The sequence below is a fragment of the Ammospiza caudacuta genome, chromosome 3 (genome assembly GCF_027887145.1).
Source record: "Ammospiza caudacuta isolate bAmmCau1 chromosome 3, bAmmCau1.pri, whole genome shotgun sequence".
NCBI lineage: Eukaryota > Metazoa > Chordata > Aves > Passeriformes > Passerellidae > Ammospiza > Ammospiza caudacuta.
The window spans coordinates 111978602-111993435 of NC_080595.1; the positions used below are offsets into that span (position 1 = coordinate 111978602).

At 39.8% G+C, this 14834-nt stretch overlaps 1 protein-coding gene across 1 annotated transcript; it reads left to right on the forward strand.

Annotated features, from left to right (window-relative positions):
• The first annotated feature begins 111 nt into the window (after positions 1–111).
• On the forward strand, positions 112–13990 carry QRSL1 (glutaminyl-tRNA amidotransferase subunit QRSL1). Its single transcript, XM_058802225.1, has 11 exons — positions 112–169; positions 382–541; positions 1682–1780; positions 2772–2868; positions 4555–4731; positions 6991–7166; positions 7271–7383; positions 8904–9096; positions 9491–9608; positions 12678–12883; positions 13355–13990. The coding sequence occupies exons 1-11, from the start codon at positions 146–148 to the stop codon at positions 13564–13566; spliced, it is 1575 nt and encodes a 524-aa protein (XP_058658208.1). The 5' UTR covers positions 112–145; the 3' UTR covers positions 13567–13990.
• The last annotated feature ends 844 nt before the right edge of the window (positions 13991–14834 follow it).

Genomic DNA, 14834 nt, shown 5'->3' on the forward strand with positions numbered 1-14834 from the left:
AGCCAATGGGCGGCCGCCTTCTTGGCCGCCCTGCCAATGGTGCCGCGGGGTGTTGCCCCAAGATGGCGGCGCGCGGCCGCCGCGCCGGGGGAAAGACAGGGGTCGCTCGGCGGGCGTGAGGAGGAGGGGACGGGCAGGGAGAGCCATGCTGCGCGCCTCTCTCCGCCAGGTGAGTGGGGTCTGTCCGCCTGCCGGGGATGCCGAGGAGCGGGGCGGGTTCGCAAGGTGACCGGGGTCCCCTCGCGTTCCCCTTTCCCGGGGCGGCCCGGCAGAGCGCGTCCCGTGCGCTCCTTCCCTCAGCGGGGACGGCGCTTCCTTCCCGTCCCGCCCCGGCGCGGCCTCTGGCGCCCGGCTGCCCTGAACGGCGGGCTGCGCTCCCAGGTGTCGGCGGCGTTGAAGGAAGGACGAGTCGCTCCCACGGAGCTCTGCCAGCGATGCCTGGCCCTCATCAAAAGCACCAAGTTTCTGAATGCATACATCACCATAGCGGAAGAGACCGCTTTGAAGCAGGCTGAAGAATCGGAGGAAAGATATAAAAGAGGTACGTTGGTTTGTAAGTAATGTCAGTCCTTAAAAAGATGCTGAGGAGGCGTTGTCTGTGTTAGACGAAGCACCTTTGTTTTTTAAAGGGGATGTCTTGGCTTGTTTGAATCTTGGGAGATGAAGCTCATGCTTGAGGTTTCCGTGGGTGTACACTTGGCACTCAGGAGAGTATTTAGGCCAAAAACCGGGGAAAACCTGGACCAAACGAGGCACTGCAGGTTAAATAGGCTCTGTGCCTCTCGGACAGCACTGCTGATTGGTGTCTACTGCTTCTTTCCCTCAGCAGTTCATTTGGAATATGTAGGTGCCATGAATAGGCAAATGGAGTGGCAAATGGTTATTCTCAGGCCTGCAGACTGAGATAGGCACACAGGTGGCACAGCCTATCGGGTTCTTAATTAAGAAAGCAAACTAAAATAATGCAGCTTTGTTAATTGCAGTTAGGAATTGGAGAACAGAACAGCTTTCAGTCCTGTTATCTGCAGCATTTAGAAGATGGCCATCCTCATTTTCCTTTGTGTTTCAAGAAAGGCAGGAAAGGTAAATTTTCACCTAATAGAGTACACGTTTTCCTTCCTGGGTGACACTTGCTGTTCTCTGACAGCTCAATATAGTTGTCAGGCAGATTGTTTTGCTTCCTGATGTAGGCCATTTAGGTTTTGGGTTGGGGTTTTTTTGTGGTCTTTGTTGGTTCTGGGTTTTTTTTTTTTTTATGGTGGATAATCAATTACTTGGGAAGCATTTTCTCTGCTTCAGTAATTAATCTACTGTGTGTGTCAGGTAGGCAGAGTTTATGGCTCCAAACCTAGTGATGGGGTGCATTGAGTAGCACCTATGGCTGCAGTAAGCCCTGTGTGGTGACATTGGAATGCACTCCTTTGGGACAGCCAGCCTGGGTTAAAGCAGGCAGGGGGCTTAGACACCAGGTCTGGTTTGGGCAGAGTGCTCAGTGCTTGAGTTGGAATGGAAGGTGGTTCTTGAAAATGGAACAGACAACCATCAAATGCCAAGTGGAAAGCCTTGCTTTCAAAAACCACCCAAAGGGGCATGTAAAATAAACAGTAATCGATGACAACATTATATATATAGAGCACATTTTGCTTTAATTTCTGTTGTTTTACAATCATTTCTAATGCAGGTCAGCCACTGGGCATTCTAGATGGAATTCCTATTGCTGTAAAAGACAACTTTAATACAGCTGGCATTGAGACAACATGTGCATCAAATATGCTAAAAGGTACAGTAAAGCTTTTAAAGTAAAACCAGATCTTTCACTCTTTGGAGGGTTTATGGACTGGAGTCTTCCAGAAATCCAGGTGTTTTCACAAAATGAGCTGGTGTCATTTGAGGAAATACATTTATCCAATTTCACTAGCCAAGTTCATTTTTTTCTTCTTCTAAGCATGTTATCTCTTTATAATTGTATGCATTTAACAACAGTTGTAATAAAAACCTATATACTACAATAAAATGGTTCCAAAATTCACATTTTCCATCAAATTGCTTTTAGATCTAGAGGTGAGCAGTCAGTGCTGTTCTACCTAGTGAAATCCAAAGACAGTCCTGTTTTGTTATTGTTCTGTTTATAATTGGTGACTTAAATAGCTTTCTCATATAGCTGTAGGAAAAGCAGATGTTAACAATCCCAACATACAATCACATTCTATAATGCTTTTAAGGAAATTTTTTTAATTTCTTAAATTCATTATTTTTATTAACAGTTCATGAACATTTTCAAGGCATTACAATGTTTTTATAGTAAAAGCAAGAGTTGGAAACATTTCTTACATCTGCTTTATTCTGCACAAAGTAAAACTTTATATTAATCCTTGCGGAAGATAGCAGAAGTAAATTAGCAGACCTCTGATTTGATTGTGGTTTTTTTTTTTAATAGCAGAAGAAACAAAATATGACTTCACTGTTTTAAAAGTTGTTATATTACCTGAGATGCTGTTCCTTAAAGCACATTCTCAGACCTGTTGTGATTGATTGCAAAGAGTATTAGGTGTGATGTCCTTGTTCCTGATGGAAGTGGGAGTGAAGAAGCCCCTGCTATCATTCATGAAGTGAATTGGTTACCATTTGTGGTCTTATGTCATTGTCATAGTTCTCATCCTAGGTTATGTAAGGTCTGAGTGGTAATGACAGTGTCAAAATGTTCAGAGTAGCTACTTGTAAAAATAACTTGTATCTCACCAGTTGCTCTTAACTGTTTTGATTGTTTTCAGGTTATATTTCTCCTTACAATGCTACAGTAGTTCAGAAGTTACTGGATCAGGGAGCTGTGCTTTTAGGTAAAACAAACCTAGATGAATTTGCAATGGGGTGAGTGATGTTTATTATCTTTAATGTGCTGATTTTACATAAAATACCATACATACCATCTGTTCCATCTACCTGTAATCCTTAACTCCTGTTTCTGTGAGGTGAGACAACAATGAATACTTACTGGGACAGTACACAGAGCTGCAGGAACTTTTCCCTGAGCATTTGTGGTGTTGTGTAAATCATACAGACGCTGAGTTTTGTGAACATAGTGTTCAAATGTGCTTGAGAGGCAGGAAGCAGTCCAGCTTGTGCAGAAGGCTGAGGACAAGCGGCCTTCTTGTAGATTCAGAAGTGTGTGAATAGAATTGGTTACAACACAGTTAATTGCTGCCTTTTCCTCTCTCCTTACTGATGGCTTTTAGCCTTTAGGTAATTGTTATCGTGCCCCTGGTGGCAGCCACTGCCTCTGCCATCTGGCCACTGGGGTGATTTATATGGGTACTCCCTGACTTGCTGCATACAGGCTAATCAAGAGCAAGGCTTTTAAATTGCCTAAGCTAATGTGGTGACTTTTTCTCAGGAGCACATTGAAAAATCCTCCTACAAATTGATTCTTCTGCAAATCAGTGAAGGCAGCCAAGCTGTAGCAGAGAATGGCATCAGGCTGTTAGGGATGGGAATTGCTGCCAGGTTTGGAAGGGAATCACTGGGACTTTAGTACCTCTGAAAAACAGTAAAATTGCTGTATTTTGGTTTTATTATACTTTAACCAGAGTCCAGGGTTTGATTGGAAATTCCTGTGGATGGAGTGAAAGTACTTGGACAATATTGTTTTGAATAAAGTAGTTTTTATGTTAAAAAGCTATTCCTCAGAGGAAGAGCAGGCAAAAAGCTTGGGAAAAACCTGATAATGCAGTGATACAACTGTTCTAAGTTCATTAAAGCACAGGGTTCTCCTAAAGAGCTTATCCCAATAGTAGTTTCTCATTCTGGTGTGTTTGAGTGATTTCTTGATCAGGGAGCAGATCCAGCTCTAAAGTAGTGATGTCTGAATAAGGTTTGTTTTCTGCTGTCAGCTGCCTGTTCTGTCTGATGATACAGCTGGTAACACTGGCACCTTGCAGTCAGGGCCAGTGTGGGGTAGAGGGCCTGAGGAAGGAGGAAAGTGTGCCCTGCCCCTGCTTCTGGTGTCAGCTCACACCTGGGTGACACAAGCTGGCTGAAACCAGTTTCTGAGAAGCCAGTTCTGAACCAGTGAACTGTGCTCTCTGCAGAGGGCCACAGGTGAATAATAGTGTGGCATTTCAGAGAAATGTGTGTTCCTGGTATTGTGGAGCTTTTTCTCCTCCTCTAGCAGCATGTTTTTCCTCACAACAGTGATCGTGCATCAAATGCAGGGCTGGAAAAACAGAATACCTTGGTTTTGAAAGATACGTGCCTCCTGTACTTTTACATAGCTTAAATCAGTTTTGTGTTTTTGTAACTCTGTTCATTTCAGTGGCATTAGCAGAAGTTAGAAAGAGGTACCAGCTCAGGTTCTGTGTCAGGAACCGATGAACAGCTATGAATTTTGTATGTAATGTTGTAGAAGTTGACTGCTTAAGGAGTTACATACACCAGTCTTCTTGTGTTGAAATTGAGTTTGCAAGGATGATGAGGAATTGGATTAAAAAAATTAAATTGAGGAATCCAAGTACATCATTTGTCACTTCTGTGTGTATTTGTCCTGTATGACTGTCTTAGTTCTGGGAGCACGGATGGAGTGTTTGGACCAGTCAGAAATCCCTGGAGTTATTCAAAACAGTACAAGGAAAAGTCTGTCCCAAAACCCCATCCTGAGGACGAAGAGTCAAACTGGGTGATAACAGGAGGGAGCTCAGGAGGCAGCGCAGCTGCTGTGGCGTCTTTCACATGTTTTGCGTAAGAAGCTTTTAAAATTGTCTTTCCCTAAATGTCTCAAAATATTTTTGGAATATTTTAATTTTACAATTTTCTCATAAGCTAGTAAGAAATAGGAGGGTTATTGGCACTGGCATGCAAAAATTTATTTCAGCATCCCTAGGTTACTCGTGGCATATCATGAAGCCAGAATTAATCCATGCAGGCAAATTTAGATTTACTCATTTCAGGCATTATTCAGTGGTGTGACCACTTTGTACTTTGTGAAATATATATAAAATTATGATGGCAGTAAGGGAGTGACAGTTTTATTCTTATTCCCACATAATCTCTTGAAAAGTCTGAAGGGGTTTGTGACGCATCCTCTTCCTCCCTAATTGCATTACACAAATACACACTGAAAATGTAATTCAGCAAATTAAGAGATCCCTCAATTTGTAACAGTATAATAATTTTTCCTCTGCTCCTTTGTTTTTATAGCATAGTTATGCAATAGTACATGAGATTTGGGACGTAAAAACTTTCAAATCTCTTATTTAACAAAAGAGTACAGAGTACTTATTACATAGATACTTACAGACTTCCCTGTTTTTACCTTAGAAAACAGTTTTAGTGTTGGAGTGGTTTTTTTAGGCAAGTGTGTGTTTATGGTTGTTTGGAGTTTTTTTCCTAAAGAAATTTAAACAAACTGGACTTTTTTTAAAAATAGTAATTACTAACTGCATGGAATATCAACACACTGTTTAGCAAGTCAGTTGTCTATACTGTCTTCTCCATCTGACTGTTAAAACTGATCACAAACCTTTACACCTTGCATTTTATGCAATTTTTAGAGATACATGTTGGAGCATGTTTTATAGAAGATTATTTCAATTGTGCTCTTAATTGGAAAGTGTTTAAAAATGCTCTTTATTTACTTTATATGTGTTTGCCCATAGACTGCATTATAAACATCTATTTTATTGTTAAAGTATTCTTGCTATTGTTGATTACAACTCATTTAAATTACTTTTTAAAGTTATATATGTCTTCATATCCTTGCCCTTTACTGGGATGTAATCTACTCAACATTTTAATACTGTTGAAATTGAACTCAGTGCAGCCATTCCCAAGGACTGCTGGTTCTCATCCTGAGCCAGAATGGGCTGATCCTGAGAGGGTCTGGCACCTTTTCTTATGTTGCTGGGCTCCCATTTTGCACTGCTCAGCACACTGTCAGATCAGGGAGATTTTTTGTCCAGCTATTTTTATTGCATATAACCTATTGTATATCCATCCTATTAGTGTCTTTCAAGCAGCAGGAATGCTGCCAGTCTTTACATTTTCAATTTGAGATTTGGATGTCCAAAAATGATATAAAATTGAGGATGTTTTACATTAACACAAATGCTTTGGGAGAAATTCCACTTCAGGAAAGTCAATTTAATTGGTTCAGCCATCTCATAAACAAATGGCTATGGGAAAAGTCATATACTCACTTCAATAAAAATTATACCTATTTCTGGAATTTTAAATTGGTATTGGCAAAGATTTGAATGAAAACTGCTTTATCTTTTTAATGCTGCTTGAGTTAAGTTTATTAAAAACAAGAGAACAGCATGTTTCATTGCAATACAATTTTTGAAATAAAACTTTCAATTTAGAAAGAACAAGGTTTCACTTGTGGATAAGGAAAGAGGAATTCCACATAATAATAATAATAATAATAATAATATGCTGTGTTTTAATTGTACCTAAGCTACTGTAAACTGGGAGTTCTGATCAATCTTTGTAGATTTGGAAACAGGAAAAACATCTTTCCAAAGTATGCCCTCTTGTTAGGGGCAAGAAGTGTCACTCTTCATTTTTATCCTGGAAAATGCTGATTCATGGTGCATTGGCTACCCAATAAATAAGATAGAAGTGTTGAAAATTGTTCCCTAAATCACATGAGATGTATCAGTTGGAGTCCACAGTATTGGAACAGAACACAGTATTGGGACAGGGAAGGCAGAAAAAGATATTTGGGGCCATTTTCAGATGGTCTGAATTCTACCTATCTGTCTTTGCTTTGTAAAGAGAACTGGACTCTCCTAACAGCAAATTCAGAGACTCTAAGAAAAATCAGAGAACAAATGAAAAACAGACATAGAGAGCAGACTGGAATTTAGGCTGTGTGATTATGACTCCTGGTCTGGAAGAATTTACAGTTTTAAATCCATGCATCTCAAAGCCACACATTCTTATGATTTGGAAATGTTCTGAATTATCTTACTAATGATGATCCTTTTGAAACCATAGAGCCTTAGGGTCAGACACAGGAGGATCCACCCGAAACCCTGCTGCTCACTGTGGTGTTGTAGGTTTAAAGCCAACATATGGACTGATCTCTCGCCATGGTCTCATTCCTCTAGTGAACTCCATGGATGTGCCAGGAATCCTAACCAGATGTGTGGATGATGCAGCAGTTTTGTTAGGTATTACTCTGTCAAACATCATTGCTTACAACATTTCCTCAAAACAGACTGAATCCTGACTAACTAACATTTTCCTGGTCTTCATATGTCATGTCTTACTTCAGGTTCACTTGCTGGACATGATCCTAAGGACTCTACCACAATTCAGGATGACTTTAAGCCATTTGAACTACCTAACTTGACTGATGTCAGCAAGCTTTCAATTGGAATTCCAAAGGTAACATTTAAATCCTGTTAACAGTTATGGACCGGAAGAACAATTAAAAGACACATAACAAAAAAATATTTGTGTCTTGCCCACCACTTCCCAGTCTCCCATGATTTGAAACAGTGAAGACAGTAAAAGCAGCTCCTGGAAAAAACCAGTTTGTGTTTGCTCTGTTGCCTGTCCAGGCAATTTGGAGTAAGCATACAGTAATGCATCACCTAAAACATGTTGTCATTGTGGGGGGAAGCACTGTCAGGAACTTAGGGGAAATGGGGAACTTCAGTTCTTGGTTCTCTCTGTTGCTCTTTCCTTAGTCTACTCTGTAACCTCCAACAAGTTGCTCTTGGAGCCTTCCCACACAGTGAGCTTGATAATGGGTTGTGCAGAACTTTGGGATCCTTGCCTAAATGCCACTGTGTGGCATTTAATATTGAGCATAATTTTAAAGGCAATTGAATGGCACAAGGAGTTGTGATTTGCAGAGTCCTAATAAGAACTGAAAGACATCTAATTTGGCATCTGATGTATGCAATTCAATCATGTTTGTTTGAAATTTAGGAACAAAGTTTGGGACTTCAGCCTATTTTTAATTTAATAAAGGCTCTGCCTTCAAAGAGACAATGTAAATAACGTTTATTAATTGTATTCTCAGCATTGGAACCTAAGCTAGAACAGGCATACCAAAAGTTTTAATTTGGTAAGCAGAGATGTCCACTGACCAATTATTCACAATCTGTGAAATGGAAAAATTATGTGCCTGGAAAATTGATCAGCTGCATACTGTTTAAATCTTGATAAATCTAAAATTGTGATGATGTTCAATTTTTCCTATCCTTTGGACAGTTTTTTCTACTTCTACAGATTATTCTAAAAAGATACATGCATACATTAAACATGGGTCATAGCTACTCAGAAGTCAGACAGTATTATGACCCTGATATTATGGGTTAGAACTAAAGCAAGTAGCTTCAAAAACAGAGAATTTTAATACAGTATCTGTAATTTGTCTGTGAAATAGGAAAGTAGCTAATCTAAGTCTTCTCCCAACCCCTTGATTGTAGTTCTTCTTTGGTGGGTGGTTTTATTTGTTTCACCAAGAAGTGCCAGTTGCCACTGATAACATTGTGAGCATTAACAACAGGGGCGAAGAGCCCTGGTTTTAGGGTTTAGACCTGGAGAATTTGTTCCTGTGACTGCAGAGCAGTACAGTACAGTCCTGATAGATAAATAAGGGAATAACTGGGCAATTACTCTTTCAGAAGAAACTGCTGAAATTCCATGATGTGTGATACATATGTAGATCTTACTGAAATCAACATAATACTCTTAAGAAGACTCAATCCTGTTAATTTAATAACCCTTGATTGTATAGAATTTAGTAGATGCAAAAAGCTTTTATTGGTACTTTAAATCATATAGTGGTGAGATAATGGTTTCATTGTATTTTTAGCAAGGAATATTTGTGTTTTAGTTGTTATTAGAAGTAAATCAGTGTGTAAAATTACTCCTGTTCTTGTTTTTCCTCTAAGGAATATCATGCACCAGGGCTGTCAAGTGAAATTCTGGCTCTCTGGTCAAAAGCTGCTGACCTGTTTAAGAATGCAGGTGCTAAAGTGGTTGAAGTGAGCCTACCACACACTCCTTACTCAATTGTCTGCTATCATGTGCTGTGCACAGCAGAAGTGGCATCAAATATGGCCAGGTTTGATGGACTGGAATATGGTAAGGCCTTTGAAAAAAATTTTCTCAGGCAGTAGAAACATTGCTGGATGCCATGTAAAAGTGTTATTCATAGACTAAAAAGTGTTTTTCATAGATTTTCTTTTCATGGTTGGATGCTTGATACTATTTCTCCAAGATGGAATATAGTAAAAAACCTTGTGCAGATAAAAATGTGTAAATAAATACATAATATATTTCACTACTAGGCATATCAGTGTCTGGGCTCAAAATCTAGTTTAGTACTTCCATAATAAAACAGGAATGTGTTTTGTTGTTTTTCCAGAGTAGTAGCATGTCAGGCTGCAGCAAACAGTGACCTATTGTGCTACTATGACATTATTAAATCTAAAGGATTACAAGAAGTATTAACACCCAGAATGCCTTTTCTTTCCAGGCCATCGTTCTGACATGAAGGATTCCACTGAAAGTCTCTATGCTGCCACACGGAGAGAGGGCTTCAATGATGTCGTAAGAGGAAGAATTCTGTCAGGAAACTACTTCTTGTTGAAACAGTAAGCAGAACCTTGAAATTCAGCTTTTCCAGATTAATGAAGTTTTGAGCAAATGGTGATTAATTGCTTATCATGAGGAAGAAATTGCTCTTACACTAGTAGCTGTTTGTATTTTTATTATTGCTTTAGCTCCATAATGCCTGTTTATAATGAACAAAAATGTTTTCCCAGAGTCTTACCAGTGAGTGTCCTAAATTAAATAAGTAGAGCAATTAGTGATTTTTTTCCCCTTACCAGAGCATTATTGGCATCCATTAGTTTAATTAGGCAGAAATGTACCCTATGGTATAACATTGAAATCATACTGAAGTCTTTACTGTCTTAGTGTTAGAAGTTCTGTAGCTGTTAATTTCAAAACTGCATAGAGAAACTGCTGGTACATTTTAGTGAGATCTTCTAGAGAAAGCCAGACACATAGCAATTAAATTAACTGCAGCTTTCTGTCTCAGTTTACAGGGAAAGAGAAGCATTGGCAGAAGTATTGGACTGAAGTCCTTACAGAAGTCAGGGCTTTATCCAGCTCACATAGAGAAGCTAGTGCATGGATCAGTTTTACATTTTTAGTTTTCAATCCTTATCCAGCAGTCCTAATTTACGTTAGTAAATGTTCTGTTTCTCTTTGTCTGAATTTGTTCGGATACTAACAAAAATATTAGGCATGTAATTAGTCTCTGTAGTGCACTTGCTTTGAAAGAGCTCTGTCAGCAAGAGTATTCATCAGCTGTGACTTGTGATTGCTCTCAGAGACAGGAATGTTGTCAGTCAGTCTGTAACAACCAGCTTTTCTGGAATGCCAATATTCCTGCCAAGTGTGCTCCCTCTGCTTACAGCTGTCCAGATCAGCTTTCCTGAGGCTACTTTAAAATTCACATAGTTAACTCTTCTGTGGAGGAATACACAATTAGCTTCCACCCAGATGGAACAGGAGAGTTGTGTTCCTGTTCCACAGTAAATTACTTTTGAAGAACAGAGTGCAGGGTTCAGAAAGCATTCTTAGAATAAGTAGTAGAGAAAACCCATCTGTGTCTCTTGCAAATGTTGCCTTGTACAGCTTATTTTTATCTTGCTTTTCAAAGTTTTAAAATGACTAGGTGATTGTTTGGAAGTTCTGTTTAACATCTTTAGAGATGGCATGGACAAGGGGATCGAGTCCTCCCTCAGCAAGTTTGCAGACAGCTCCAGCTGGAGTGGTAGTGTTGATCTGCAGCAGGGCAGGAAGGCTCTGCAGAGGGATCTGGACAGGCTGGGCTGGGGCCAGTGGTGTGAGGTTCTGCAGGGCCAGGTCCTGCCCTTGGGTCACAACAACCCCAGGCAGCACTAAAGGCTGGGGCAGAGGGGCTGGAAAACCACCCAGGGCAAAGGACCTGGGGGTGCTGGTCAACAGCAGCTGGACATGAGCCAGCTGTGCCCAGGTGGCCAAGAGGGCCAGTGGAGTCTCAGCCTGGATCAGCAGCAGTGTGGCCAGCAGCACCAGGACAGGGATTGTCTCCCTGTACTCAGCTTTGGTGACGCCATGCCTCAGATCCTGCGTTCACTTTTGGGCCACTCACAACAAAGAGGACATTGAGGTGCCAGAGTGTGTCCAGAGAAGGACAGCAGAGCTGATGAAGGGTCTGGAGCACAAGTCTTATGAGGGGTGGCTGGGGGAGGTGGGGATGTTTAGCCTGGAAAAAAGGAGAGACCTTTTCACTCTCACTACAGCTACCTGAAAAGAGGTTGTGGCAGTCAGTGTCTTCTCTCAGATAACATGTGAGGAAACAGCGTTATATTGCACCCTGTGGGGTTTACATTAGATATTAGGAAAAATGTCTTCTCTGTAAGGATTGTCAAGTGCTGGAACAGGCTGTCAAGGGAAGTGGTGAACTCCCCATCCCTGGAGATATTTAAATGACATGTAGATGTGCCACTTAGGGACTTTCTGAAATTAACAGCTAGGTGGATTTCTGAAGTGATTGTAGAAAAAGGTCTAATTGCCATTGTATAAGTTACTAACTTGAATCTGTTTATTGATTATAACCATTTTCATTGCTGTTTCTCAGAATCTTAAATCTTTAGATTACTCTAACAAAGTGGGATTTAGGCAGTTGTAGTTGTTTTATCTGTAAACACTCTGGCATGTTGCATTTGATAATACACCACTCCATTTTTCTTTCACTTTAATTTTTTTTTTCCCCAAATAGCTGAAGGTTTAGATGACAGTTACTTTTGAAACTGAACTTCTCTGTATTTAAGATTCCATATTTACCAATTCTGCATATGAGGTTAAAAGGAATGATAGAGTTGACTAATATGTTTCTGCTTCAGAGTTGTGTAAAGACAGAAATCCATAGACCACATGTTTACATGAGGGGGAAAAAATGGGTAAAGATAAGGTCTTTTACAGAGAAGTATACTACAACCACATACATAGTTTTAAATCCATTTGGAGTCGTCCACAGGTGATGGGACTTTTTCATTTGTTTCAAGTATCTTGCTGGATTGAATCCTAAATGTTTAATTCCTGTTTTTCAGACCTGTGTATTTCTGTATTTTATAGACTTTGCTGTGCTGCCCTACAGTGAAATTAGGTTTGATACCAGCTTTTCACCCAGAGGGTGGTTGAGCACTGGAACAGACTCCCCAGGGGAGGGCTCACAGCACAAAGCCAGTCTGAGTTGTGCTCTCAGGCACATTTGTGGTTCTTGGGGTGTCCTGCACAGGGCCAGGAGCTGGACTTCATTATCTTGATGGGTCCCTTCCAACTCAGCATTTTCCATGGTTCTGTGAAATTCAAGGCACAGTTTAGTTTCCAAATGGTCATAAAAGTGTTTTGAGTTTTAGTTAATTATTGTAAGGTAGGGTTTTGTTTTTCCTTCACCTTCCTTCAGCTGTATGCCCTCCTCTCTTCCTTCTCTGGCAGCTCCTCTGCTATGAGAGCACAAACACATGTGTGGTGACTAAGCTTCCAGTGTCAGTTAAAATCTTGTCCAAAAGGATTACTGGGCCTGTCTTTTCCACAGTAACTAAGAAATAAAGTTCTGTATTTTGGGAATTAGAGTGTCAGGCCTTTATGTCCCTATTCCTTTCTAGGAACTATGAGAAGTACTTTGTCAAGGCACAGAAAGTGAGACGTCTCATTGCCAATGACTTTGTGAAGGTTTTCAGGAGTGGTGTTGATATTTTACTCACTCCCACCACTCTGAGGGATGCAGCACCTTACACAGAATTCATCCAAGAAGACAACAGGACCCGCAGTGCTCAGGATGACATCCTGACACAGGCTGCAAATATGGCTGGTGAGTAGGGACAGGAACTCAGCTACATTTTCCCCTGCCTCATAATTTTAAAAGTCCAGTCTCTTTAGGTATTTAACCTTCTCTTTTAGAATCAAGATATTTCACCCTCATGTCCAAAGTCTTACAGTGATAACTGGGTCTAAGGACAGTTTTATTAAATGCTTGAAAATGTAAGACCAGATTTTAAAGCAGAGTACCTTGGAGCTGAGTGTGGGCTGCAGGTAAGATGAATCTGTTCCAGAGACAGAAATCTCTTCCTAAGGAGAGCTGATTGTCTTTTTCAGAGGATGCTGACCTCTTAAATCTCTCTAATTAATTTCTTGTGATCATCTAGCATTCACTTCGTTGAATCAAGTTATTTTAGCTAGTCTTTTTTCTCTATTTTTTTTTTCTGGTTCTCTTAAAATTGATACAGAAATTACTCTAAGGTTTATAGTAAGTCTTTGCATGTGTATTTTTTTTGTCTTCCAGGACTGCCAGCCATAAGTGTTCCTACAGCTCTTTCAGAGAGAGGCTTGCCAGTTGGGCTTCAGTTCATTGGACGTTCATTCCAGGAAAAGCAGCTTCTCACTGTAGCCAAATGGTTTGAAAAACAAGTACAATTCCCACTGATTCAACTAGAAGAAATAAAGAGGCATGACAGTGATGTCTTTCAGCATCAGAAATCTGCTTCTTTTTCATAGCCTGGGACTTGCTAGTCAGCTAGAGCAAGACAGCTGTGGGGATGGTCAAGAAACTAATTTCTGCAGTTAATTGTCTTTTGCAGAAGTAATAATCTGTTCTAAGAAGATGTTATCCAGTAATGCATGATGGAACCATTGACAGCTTGTTGCAGTGTAATTAAGGCAAAGTGAATCATTAAGTAAACATTACCATGTTATTAAGCAACATTTCTTACTGATATTAAAAATACCAAGTTGAAATTGTGTATGTTACGCCTGTGAAGCTGATTTTTTAATCCCTAGAGGGTGTGTCAGGTATCTGACCAACTAAAGAACTAGCCTGAATTGTGTGAAAATTTCATGGTTGCCAAAGGGCTTGGTTTCCTTCTGGAGTGTAGATTTTTGTAATGGCAACAACCAGACAAGCTCTGTTGGAACAAAGGTGTCAAGGATCTGTTTACCAAAAGTTAAATACTAAGGGAAACAAGGGAATAACTTAGAACCATAGAATCCTTTAGATTAGAAAAGACTTTTAAGATCATCAAGTCCAACCCAGCACTACAAAGTTCAGCATTCATTCATATCCCTAATGCCACACTACACATCTGTTATGTGGTGATTATTAAGGCCATTGTGAGAAAGCTAAATCACACCTGCATTTAGATCCCTGTTTTATCAAAATCCAAGATGTGGAAATGTTAGTTCATTTTAAAAACCAAAATGTTCCCTACTTCTAGTTAACTTGTGCAGAAGGTAAAAATTACCTCTGGTTTTACAAATCATTTAGATTACTCTGGTTATATCTGTGTAAGAATGATGAAGTCCAGATATCTTCTGGGGAAAGATGTGTAGTGGTAGTAGTAATACTTGAGTAGTTCTTTTCTTCTTCCTTCATCACTGTTCTTTATAATCAACACCTAAATACTTGCTAAGAAAGAGATCTTACTCAATGTGGGAATAATGCCATCTATTCCTTCATAGACAGTAATTCAACACAATAGTAATTTAAACTGAATTTCCAAACTGTCATCATGTAGACTGGAAGACTTACTAAACAACTCTTAACCTGTTTCAAATGTTGCAGTTTCCGTTTCTTGATAGTTAAAAACATGAAGGATGAAGTTTGTAAATGTTTTGCATCAGATTTGCTTTCAGTCATAGTGTACAGGATGCAGAGATGGAAAAGGTGTAGAGGGAGAAAAATGACTGAGGTGGAATCCCCTATGGAAACATAAATAATCTTCCAGAATTATATCTTGTCATGTACCATATTGTCATCCATATAAAAA